This window comes from Eumetopias jubatus, unplaced genomic scaffold, assembly GCF_037043125.1.
Source record: "Eumetopias jubatus isolate StellerSeaLion01/CBP00866 unplaced genomic scaffold, mEumJub1_p1.0 scaffold_8, whole genome shotgun sequence".
Taxonomy (NCBI): Eukaryota; Metazoa; Chordata; class Mammalia; order Carnivora; family Otariidae; genus Eumetopias; species Eumetopias jubatus.
In genome coordinates, this window is record NW_028274814.1 from 37690450 (window position 1) to 37702623 (window position 12174).

The 12174-nt window shown below is 44.6% G+C and overlaps 1 protein-coding gene across 2 annotated transcripts in view; it reads right to left on the reverse strand.

The window, feature by feature from the left end:
• The window catches only part of CECR2 (CECR2 histone acetyl-lysine reader), a 168295-nt gene extending 157194 nt beyond the window's left edge, over positions 1-11101 (reverse strand). Inside the window, exon 1 of one of the 2 annotated variants that reach the window (XM_028121144.2) lies at positions 10920-11101. In XM_028121144.2, the coding sequence (XP_027976945.1) occupies positions 10920-11045 (126 nt within the window). In that variant the 5' untranslated portion in view covers positions 11046-11101. The remainder of the gene's footprint in view (positions 1-10919) is intronic. The other variant, XM_088025850.1, reaches the window with a different exon arrangement.
• Positions 11102-12174: the final 1073 nt, after the last annotated feature.

Here is a 12174-nt window from a genome sequence, read left to right on the forward strand (position 1 = left end):
TTACACTATCATTGCTACCCACCCACCCTTTTTTTTTTTTAACATACTGTAATTCCCGAGGGCAGCAAAATAGCAATCTTGTCACATACCTCTGCAACCCTAAGATCAATAACAAAAACAGAAGAGAGACTGATTGGGATTTGAGATTTTCCTCTTCCTTCTAATTCCACTATTACCTGAAAGAGCTGCAGATTACAGAAATACACATACAGTTATGAAGATGGGCTCCATCACCGAAAGTGATGAAAATCTAGTGTTATGAGAACACAAGTATCCTCACCATCAATTAGAACATTCTGCTCCCAATCCCCAATGCCCTGTAAGGAGGCCTGCTTTAACAACACAGTGGAAAATGAGGGGAGAAAAGTCTTTCAGAAACAATGTGGGGAAAAAAATCCAAAGTCAGACCCCTTAATTATGTCAACAGGTGAAATTTTTCTTTAAATCATCTTTCCCCCATATAACAGTGTCTCCTGAACAAAGAACTTAAAGACACTGATTATAAAAATTGTCTCCCACACCTAAAATAATCTGCAAACACAACTTTCAGGGAGAAAGAAGAGACACAATAGGGAATGGGGGAGAGAAAAGATTTGCTAAAGAAGTAGATCTGTTAATTTAACACATTTTCTGTCAAGCAAAGCAACTATCCTTAGGACCATTGTTGCTTAAACAATGAACACTCAGGGAAGGGGTGTTCATTAAAAGAACTGGTCAGGAGAAAAAACACTCTTAGAGCCAACCAGGCTGCTTAACAGCATTCACAATTGTAAGAACTTATTTCATTCTTAGGAATTATTAATTGATTTGAAGGTTCAACATTAAAAACATGAAGTGGTTAGTGCAACTGTGACCCTAACACTTCCGCTATTTTCATTTATTTTTAGAGGTTATGGGTGGGGGGAGGGGCACAGAAGGATGCATACAGTCTGCTATGACAACCATTCACACATTTAATTCAGGTGGCCACATGCCTCGGTGACATATTGCCAAGTCAGGCAGTTACTCTAGCAAACCCACCCTTGGGAAAAAGTAGAACACTGCTCCTAAGGAGTGTGGGCTGTAGAATCAAAGCTAAAAGCTGACCATCATAGTATGAAACTTAGAACATGACATCGCTTAAAGCCAACCAAATCATAAAGGTCACATGAGGTCAGGCACTTTACACAGGAAAACAAAATACTGTATTTCATATATTTTTACATAAACCATATTCCATTTTAAAGGGTTGTGTGAGTAATAATGTGCAAAACAGAGCACGTAACAGAATTATTCTGTGGGATCATTCACCCTCCTGAAGGAGAAAACTGCTTTTGGCTGCAAAAGTGATTGACTTCACCCCAACTTATTTATACAGATTCTGGAATTTAATACCCTGATTCAGGCCAGAAATTCCATCTTCCTCCACCACAGCCCAAAACAAACCTAGGACATCAGTAGACTAGCACAATAATGTAGTAGGGGAGAAAAAAGAGTGTGGTCAGGCCTTAGCTCCTAGTCAAGAAAGACAAAGAACAAAAAAGAAGGTGCTGAATACCTGCGGGACCAAATACCCCAAGATGGCAAAGATGGATGCTGGGATGGACACTCAACTTAGAAGACACCTTCGGATGCCACAGACAATTGACACCATCTCCCTTAAGTTCCACAGTATCTTTCTTCCAAGAAGTTCACCTCTAAGTCATCATCACAATATAATTTTTTCTCCAAACCAAAATGAAAACCTACTTGATCCAAAAACTATTTTGCCATACTTGCCTACAAGGAAAATCCAATGGGAGAAATCATGAAAAATACTTAGAGCGACCTCAAGAAAGGTTCTGTGATGGCTGTGTTCTAAGGTGAAAATTCTGATGGAATAATAAACTTTATATAACCATATACCCATATGTGTCAGATATGTAAGTGTACCCATGTGCACACACACCCCCCTTCAACTTAGGTCTCACTGAACTTTTGACCTGGTCATAACTAACCACCCCCACGTCCCATACTCCACCACTGCGCAAGGCTCACTGAGATCTGTCAAGAAGAGCCTGTGCCCTGACACGCAAAGGCAGTGCAGAAGCCAGCCTGAGGCTACAGCACAACACCCCTCTTCCACAACAACAGTGCCAGGCAGCCAGGCCTCGACTAATGGGGGCCTTTCTTTCAGGGATCCAGTTAACCCCACAACACCCTCTCTACTGCCCCCAAACCACTTCTTCCCTCAAATGACTCCCTAGGATAGAAAAATATTAACAAAACACCTGCTTTCCAGTTTTCTGACATGTGCGATTACTACTGACATGCACATCTGCGAGCAACTTTTAACTTCCCTTAATTTTTATAAACAAATATACTAAAGGTTTGCATTTAAGAAAAAAAATTACTATCAGAAGGAAAAACTCATCTTCTTCACAGTGTCCCTTTTATATGATGACCAACTGAAAAGTCTTCCCCCCCTTATACCTTAAAGCAGTAAATCTCAAATGGAGGTGATCTTTGGGCCCCTCCAGGAGACATTTGGCAGTCTGGAGATAATTTTATTTGTCATGACTGGGGATGCTACTGGCGCGTAGAGGGTAGAGGCCAGAGATGCTTCTAGATAGCTTAAAATGTGTATGACAGCTTTTCCACAACAAAGACTTATCTGATCCAAAATACCAATAGTGCTGAGGCTAAAAACCCCAGGCCCTAAAAGAAAACCAAAGAATCCTGAGCTCAATATTATCATCTAACAATTCTTTTCTCAATTATAAGAATTACTCAAAGACTTTTCCCAAGTTTTCCAATATAAATTAATATAGGTTAGAGAATAATGTAAAGAAAGTATAATAAAAGCATCCAAAGAATAGCATCTATTGAAATATGAAAATACAGGGGTGCCTGGGTGGCTCAGTCGTTAAGCGTCTGCCTTCGGCTCAGGTCATGATCCCAGGGTCCTGGGGTCGAGCCCCACATGGGCTCCTGCTCGGCGGGAAGCCTGCTTCTCCCTCTCCCACTCCCCGTTTGTGTTCCCTCTCTGGCTCGCTCTCTCTCTCTCTCTCTCACTGCCAAATAAATAAATAAATATAATCTTAAAAAAAAAAAGAAAACGCAGAAAGATAACATGGCTTTCTAAAAAGATTGCAAAAAAAATTAAAAAATTAAAAATAAAAAGATTGCAATACCGAAAGAGAAGAAAGCCACATGCCTGAAGCTATAACTGGGTTTCATTCAAAGTTTGAATGATGTTAAATATAAGAAACAAAAGTGAAGGGAAGATAACATAACTCCAGACCTTCATCCTCCAAAATTCTTCACAGTCTCAAAATACAAAATCTTAGCTCAGTTTGAGGACCTTGGAGGTAATGAAAATTATCAATCATCAAGTCCTAAAATCTACTTTCAAAGTAGCTGTCTGCAGACAAGATTTCCACAGAAAGACAAGTTCATATAATCCACAAACACATCAAGTACGGATTTTCACATTTCATCTGGTACAAAATTAATCTGTAAAACATGGATCCTAACACAGGTCACAACCTTGACCCTAATAAGAGAGGTCAATGATTTTCTAAATCAATTAATAGTGCTATGCATGCTGAGAACTATTCCTAGAATGACAGAACTTAAGACCTAGGAAAATCTAAGAATCATCTAGTCTAAAATTCCTATTTTATGTATGGGACAAACCAAAAATCTGCCTAGGATCATAACTCAAGTTAATGACAGAGGCGGGCCCACAATCCAGGTTTCTGACTTTCTGCTTGATTCCTTTTGAAAATATGTTCAATCACATCAACTAGATCTAAAACCATACAGTTAGAAGCTGCGCAGCCTGTCCCCTTGGCTCTGTCCACACTGAATTTTTACCTAAACCAGCCTTTGCACCTGCAGTTTTCCAGCATTCTGCTAACGCTCCTCATTCATACTCCTAACACACAGCAAGAACCCAGCACCAAGCCTCTCCTGATCAAAGAGCAGACAGTCCGTTGTACCAAATGGTGACAAGGTGTATTTTAGGCTATCCTAACTATGTTCCAGAAAATTAAGCAACACTGAACTGAACTTCCATCATAAAGCAAGCCAGATGGTAACATAGGCGGTCCTTCAGAGATGAGAGGGTATTGCCCTTTCTATGACTGTGGAAGCTCCCAACTACCCCTCTGAAGGTTCACATGGTTGGCAATTCTGGAGAGAGATAAATTTTTAAGTGATCTCATGCCCAACGTGGGGCTGAACTCACATCCCTGAGATCAAGAGTCACATGCTCTACTGACTGAGCCAGCCAGGTGCCCCTCACTTTTGGAGACATATATATGATATGTTCTCTGAGAGAACATTCTCCCCTTTCAGGATTTCAAACTGCATAAAGATTTGCCCCTCTGTAATTCACATCTGTGCTTGGGCTTTACCACTCGGAGGAGGAACAGATCTTGAATTTTTACAAAATATTTATTATCTGGTTTCTTACATTAAATAGAATAGCATCACAAACTACTAATTTTTTTCCTCTTTTAATTTTTCATTGTTATGTTAATCACCATACATTACATCATTAGTTTTTGATGTAGTGTTCCATGATTCATTGTTTGTGTATGACACCCAGTGCTCAATGCAGAACGTGCCCTCTTTAATACCCATCACCAGGCTAACCCATCCTCCCATCCCCCCCAGAACTACTAATTTTTATCATTTTAAATCACTTATCTCCTTCAGTCCTGCTCAAATGCCATCTTCTCAGTGAGGCCATACCTAACCAGCCTATTTTAAATGACAACAACCCACCCCCTCAATTGGGCCTCCCTAGGCCTCCACACTGCTTTGTTTCTTAATATCCTCTGACATACTACCATTACCAACTCATTTACCGTCTGCTTCCTTCCACTGAAAACAGAGCAGATATTTTTGTGTTATGTTCACATCTGTACCTCCATTACCTAATACATTGTGCTTAGCACCTAGCAGATGCTCAATAAATACTAGCTGAAAGAAAGAAAGGGAATCAGGGCGCCTGGGTGGCTCAGTCAGTTAAGTTTCTGTCTTTGGCTCAGGTCATGATCCCAGGGTCCTGGGATCGAGTCCAACGTTGGGTTCCCTGCTGAGCAGGGAGCCTGCTTCTCTCTCTACTGCTCCCCCTGCTTGTGCTTTCTCTCTCTTTCAAATAAATAAAATCTTAAAAAAAAAAAAAAAGGAAAGGGGCGCCTGGGTGGCTGGGTCGTTAAGCGTCTGCCTTCGGCTCAGGTCATGATCCCAGGGTCCTGGGATAGAGCCACACATCGGGCTCCCTGCTCAGCGGGAAGCCTGCTTCTCCCTCTCCCCACTCCCCCTGCTTGTGTTCCCTCTCTCACTGTGTCTCTCTGTCAAATAAATAAATAAAATCGTTAGAAAAAAGAAAGAAAAATGGAATCATGAACTTGACTCTGTACTTAGTTCAGCAGAAGTTTTAAAAGAGGGACACCTGGGTGGCTCAGTTAAGTGTCTGCCTTTGGCTCAGGTCATGATCCCATGGTCCTGGGATCGAGCCCCACATCGGGCTCCCTGCCCAGCGGGAGCCTGCTTCCCCCTCTGCCTGCCGCTACCCCTGCTTGTGCCTGTGCTCTCTGTCTCTGACAAATAATTAAAATCTTTAAAAAAAAAAAAAGTTTTAAAAGGATCCTCTGTACCCCACATCATTAAAAATCAAAGAACTCAAAATTTACAGTATGGAGGCTTGGCCATTACTTAATGTCTAGTCCTTCATTTTAGATAATGCAATAGGAACAGTGTGATACAGTAGTAACGGCAAAGAATTTGTTATCAAAGAACCTAAGATCCAGGTGAGAGTCTACCTGAAAGCAACTCAGCCTCTAAATTTCCAATCTCCTCATCTATAAAATGACGATAATTCCTACCTCATAGTGATGGTTACAGATAGCTAAGGATTAAATGAGATACTATTTGGGGGACAGCTGGCTGGCTCAGTGGTGGAGCATGCAGACTTTTTTTTTTTTTTTTAAGGATTTATTCATTTGACAGAGAAAGCACAAGCAGGGGGAGCAGCAGGCAGAGGGAGAGGGAGAAGCCAGGCTCCCCACATTTGGAAAATGTACCAAGTACTATGCAAATGTCATTTATCATCAGGCTATTCTGACCTGTCCAAGGTCACAGAGCTAGTTAGTGGCGCAATTAGAGTAAGAATTCAAGTTTCCTAACTCCTAGTCCAGTGCATTTTGTGTCATAAATCTAGGCTTCTGGTTCCCCTATTCAAGGTCAACTTATTCTTTCATCTAGTTCAGGGCTTTTCAACCTTTGTATGGTTGGGGACCGCTTTCAGAATTTTATGAAAACAACAGGCCCCTCTCTTCCAGCAAACTGCATATATGCACACCAACACAAAATCTCCTATAACCCATCCACAGGCCCAGACTCAAGAACGACTGATATGACTGATGCACTAATAAGTTACTCTCAGCAATTCTTGTTTCTTATTTTCATGCAATAATTTATGCCGTGGGGCACCTGAATGGCTCAGTCAGTAGAGCATGGGGCTCTTGATCTCGGGGATGTGAGTTCGAGCCCTATGTCAGGTACAGAGGTTACTTAAAAAAATAAAAATTTATGCCTTGGTGACCTTGATTAAGGGACTGGATCCAAGAAACACCAAGAGTGGAATTTGGGAATCTGAATTAAAGATACTGCCCCCAGATCATCATGCTCGTTACGTGAGAGACTACCTACATACAACCACAACCAAGAAGGAGATCCAAGGCAGGTGGTAAAGGATTCAATACTCAACAGCAAGAAGCTCAGGGAAAAAAGTAGACACGACAATCAGATTATTTTTACCACGTTGCTAATACACAAACTACCATGACCATTTTCAAAGAGCCACCTAGAGGCACTAGTCTCTTCTCTAGAGGAAAATATTCCCAAAATGTTTGTGACGGGATTTCTGCCCAGAACGTCACACCCATCATGAATAACTCCAGACCAGACTGTTCAAAATGATTCTACACTCCCTTCCCTTACTTTGATCAAGACACTACATTCACTATAAGAAGCACCTGGGGGGGGGGAGATCAGCATTAAATCTTTGCAGAGGTCAATTCACCATTCTTCATTTCTCAGATTGGGAAAAAACCAGCTTAACCCACTGGAATGTTAAACAATTATAAAATACTTGATTTAAATGAAATCGTTCTGAAATATTAACAGATAACCTTCTCACGCAAAGGAGGCGAGTTATGAGCTTCTTTAGCAATCTCCCAGTTGGAAGTTAAGCACCTAGTTGAGTAGGGGCGCTTAATAATACCAACCACTGAATTCAGTATCATTAACCTACTGTTGTCCAGCTTTACTTCAATCTCCTCACCTGAAAAATAAAAACAGTACCTCATCTAAGGCACAAATACATTGTGAGCATATTTGGGAATTTCTAAATATGTTAACAGTTAATAGTTTTTATACCTGAGTGGAGGGATACAATGTTAACAGTTAACAGCTTTTATCTCTTAGTGGTGGAATTATGGGTGATTTTAATTCTCTTACCTACACTGTGCTATAATTTTCAAGGTTTATAAACATCGGTATTATTTTTCAAACCAGTAATTTTGAACTTAAAGCATTATCTACACATTCACAGATTTTCCATCTGATGATTACAGAATCCCTAAAGAAATCCTGTACATTCAAGGTTGATTAACAGAGTAAAAAGTTTTCTTACAAGCAAAAATAAAACTATCCATGTTTTGGGGACCAGTTCTGTAAGCAGGAGGTCTTGACCTCTTGCAGAATTGCAGCATGAATCCTCCCAGCCCTTCATCTACCTAAGATTACTTCACTCTACCTAAGTAGAAGCCAAGTCCTTGAGGATTCCACTTCCTTCATTTTCTAAAAATCCACGAGTTCAGTTTGGTGGTCAAGGATAAAACAAGATCTTCCCCTATAGCTGAAAACTGATTTCCTAAAAAAGCTGATATACAACTTCTACCACTTGGTATTATTCATCATTTTTACCTTTTAAAGTTGCAGTAAATTAAGATGGTGGGAGCCTTTCCAGCTGGCCTCACAAATACAACTCAGCATCAGAATTGGTTTTTTGTTTGTTTTGTTTAAGGAAGGTCTTCCATTGTATCATACACTCGTTAACCAAGGGGTTGTTTCTCAAAATGTTCGGACAATAAACTGTTAGATTAAAAAATTACCTAAGCAAAAAAAAAAAATTATTTATACTGGAACAAAAACTGATGCTTTCAGGGGCGCCTGGCTGGCTCAGTCAGTGGACTATGGGACTCTCGATCTAGGGGTTGTGAGTTTGAGCTCCACGTTAGGTGTAGAGATTACATACATACATATATAAATCTGATGTTTTCGGTGAGTTTTGCACTGTCATGAGTCAAATTTGTTAGAAGCCTAAAAAAGACTAATTTTTAATTTCTGATAACTACTGAAAACTTTAAGTTACAATTTGCATTAACCATGTCAAAACAAACCTCACATGAGAGGATTACCTGGGAACTGCATTAGTTAAAAAGTCACTATCATTTGTTACCTACCTACTGAACTTCTAATAAAAACAGTATGGATAGTTATAAAAATGCGCATATGGAGTTCAAATATTCATTCGTGTTGCATGCATTTCAAATAGCAAGCAGTTTAAAAACAGTAGTGTCACTTCCAAGAATCACTCCAATCAAAAGAGAGATCATCTCAAATAGCCCAAATTATTCCCCTGTAACAATGATTTTTCACTTCTATTATTCATACAAATTTAACCTCTTTGATCAGCTTACATTTCCTTTAGGAATTATACCAGCTAATACTTAGAAACCACAAGTTTATTTCTTAGATTATAAGACAAGTTATTTAAAGATTACTCTAGAGATCTGTAACAATTTAAGGCACAATTAGTTACCTCTATTTTTCCATCAACAAAATGGGAATATATGGATTTTGGAAGATAGATTTTTCCACAGTATTTTTAGAATGGGTCCTTAAGCTCTCAACTTGTAATTCAACATCACTCACCTCTATTTTATTATCTTGCAAGGAAGAAAATGGGCTAGGGGGCAAGTTTACCAGCACCCAAGATGGCACAGTCACAAGCAACACCTCCCACAACAGCCACCATTTTGAGCAGTCGGATAGAATTAAACTACTCACGATTTTATACCAACTAAAAGAAAACAGTATTATCAGAAAAACTGTTAAACATCTCTTGAATTTAAGCATTCCCAAATCTTTCATTTTTGTGGCCCTTTCTCTTCTTCATCAATAAAAACAGTTATCCTACTAACATTTTTAGTAAAGATCATGCTTGTTACAATTACGTTCAAACTTTGAAAGCAAACGCTATGTGCTATCTAAAATGCCCAAGTTATTACATCTTTCTAAAAACAGAAGCCTACGATTTAATCACATTGTTTTAATCAGCTTCAGGAACTAAGAATCGCCAAAAGCCAGAGAGTGGTCCTACTTTATCAGCCTACATTTCGCTTCATTCTCCCACCGTACCTCTATTTGATCTTTTTATTTTCTCAATTTCATTTAACTCTGCAACAAGAGCAAGTTCCAACACTTCATTCATATGAGAAGCAAATGATATTTCCGCAAACAACACTGAATCTAAAAATAAAGGTGAGGCAAATATCCTAGGAATAAACGAATTAAAATCAATCCGAAAATGGCAGAAAGTAGGATAGGTGGGGGTGGGGAGGCAACAACGATTTGCTCCTCCAAAAGAGTAATTCTTATTTTGATTACTCCATTGGCGAACTCATTGGCAGAACTGAAAAGAAAAACTGACTAACAGTTTCCCTTTTACCTTTGTCCAAGGCAAAAGGTGTTAAGTCCACTACATATATATTGCCAAAAGAGAGCAAGCAATTCAACCTGCCAACCAATCAAATATTTCACACCCCCTTCCAAAAATAAAAATAAAAGAAAGGACGACGGATGCTGGTAAGGGCTGGCTGCTCGTCTGGGCCATCGTGTACATTCCATTCCTCACACTCCCGCCACCATCCCTGCTACTAGGACCCCCTGATTTTAGTCCAGTTATCACAAAGCGCCGGGTTTGAAAGCACCTTCGGCCTGGCCAGAAAAGCCATCCCTTTACTCCACGCCCGCCCGGAGGAATAATGGTGGCGAAATCAACTCAAAGAGCTCCCGAGGACCCCGCATAAAGAGGGCTGTATGTTCCGAGGAAAGGCGCTGTTAAAGAATAACGGAGTCCTAAACTTTCCCTCTGCAGTCTCGGAGAACCGAGCATGGGCTGAGCGCCGGGCGGCTCCCGGGAGGAGAGCGCGCCCCCGAGCCCAGGCCCCCATCTCCGCCGGCCCGAAGTTAATGCAAAGCGCCCCCGAGAGTCGCGGGCCTCCGGCAGTCTGCAAAGTGCGATTCCCCCTCCACGCGCCCGCCGAAGTGGGGGCGAGCCTCTCCCCGGCACGACAGACCCCTCCCCCAACCGGCCACAGGCCGCCTCCCGGCCCAGTCCGAGTTAATCCAGCCCGCACCCCGTCCCCGCCCGGCGCAGCTGGCTCGCCGCTTCAATGGCACCGGGCAGGGAGCGCGCGCACACACTCTCCCCACACACTCAGCCTCCTGCCCGAGAAGTCCCGGGAGAGCCGGCCCGGTCCCACTCGTACAAAAGCGTACTCTCCGCCGCCCTCTCGCCGCCCGCTCCGCCTCGCCCCGGAAGGCGCGGGTGGGCACGGCGGCCACGAGCGAACGTCCCGAACCCGGACGCCAGTACTTGGCGTCCCCTGCGGAGCCCGGCGTGGCCCCCGCCCGCGGTCCGGCCCTTGAGCGCCTCGTGCCCCCACCTCCGAGCCCTTCCCCTGCCTGCGGACTACCGGCCAAAGTCTCCGCGTGCCCCCCGCTCCCTCCCGCACGGTGTTCCGGGACTTCCCGAGGGGGCAGGGGAGAAAGGGGCGCGGGGTGCGCCACCTCGCCCGCTCCTCGCGGCCACTCACCTCGATCTCAAAGTCGGGCAGGCGGAACGCGGTGCGAAAAAGCGAGCAGAAGTGCGCGATGGCCGGGACTTCCCACCAGGAGCGGAGCTCGCCCAGCCCGGCCGCGCCGCCCTCCTCCGGGCACATCTCCCAGGCGCGGCTGTGGCGGCCGCCCCGAACCCTAAGCGCGCCTCGGCGGCCCCACGCTGCCCGCGCACCGCTCGCCCGCCCGCCTCGGACTCCCGCCGCGGCGCAGCGCCTCAGCGCCTCAGCTCCTCGGGCGGGGGTGGCGGCGGCGGCGGCGGCGGCGGCGGCGGCTGCTACTCCCGCTGCTGCCGCCGCTCGGCGAGTGCATGAGCTGAGGGCGGGCGACCCGGGCGGGGGGCGGCGGCTCGGGGGCCCGAGTTACTGAGGCGGCTGCTGCTCCGGCTGCCGATGGGGTCCGCGCGCTCGCCCCATCCTGCGGCTGCGGCTGCGGCCGCCCCCAGTACCATACAATATAATCATCTCACCGCTGGGGAAAACAGATGGGGCTGGGGGGGCGGGGGGAGGGGGCCGAACAGAGGGCCTGGGGGAGGGGCCGCCCACGAGGAGGGGGCGGGGCTGCCCTCACCACAACAACAACCCCCGCCCCCCACTCCCCACCCCCAGTGCGGACAGTTGCATTGGAAGAGAGGGGGAGGGGAGAGGGAACTGAGCACCCCAAGGAAGAAAAGGAGTGTGACTTGAAGGGAGCGAGGTGCACCCCATGAACTTCCCTGGGACTCACTCCGCTTTCCAGGTGTTTGGGACTGAGGAGTTTAATGACTTGGGCCAATGAGGACAATAAGGGTCTCTCCCACCCCCCACTTGGCCTTAGTGGTCGCGTCCTTTTAAAGAGCCCGCTGGGTGGTGCTTTCGGTAGGGGCTAGATCCAGAAACACGCACGTGTGAGAGTTCAGTTATTATTGGTGCTGAGGGTAGCACCGGAGAACCAGTGGGTTGTGCACCCCAGAAATATGAGGCCTTATGAAATAAAGTGATTTCCACCTGTTCTCAAACACTTTTATTCCATCCAAGAACGGTGTTTCAAGGAGATCTAAAGTGGCTCTTTTCTCCAAGGAAAGAAGGTGGTGGGGCTGGTTAAGCTGGAACCAAGTAGGATGGAGGCTGGAGTGCGGCGGGAAGGGTGGGGTAGGGGGAGGCACCAATCAGCAGCGGTGCGCGAAGAGCGACACCCCCACCCATCCACCCCAGGGAATGGACACGTGTGACCGCCCTAGAGAAGACGAGCTTC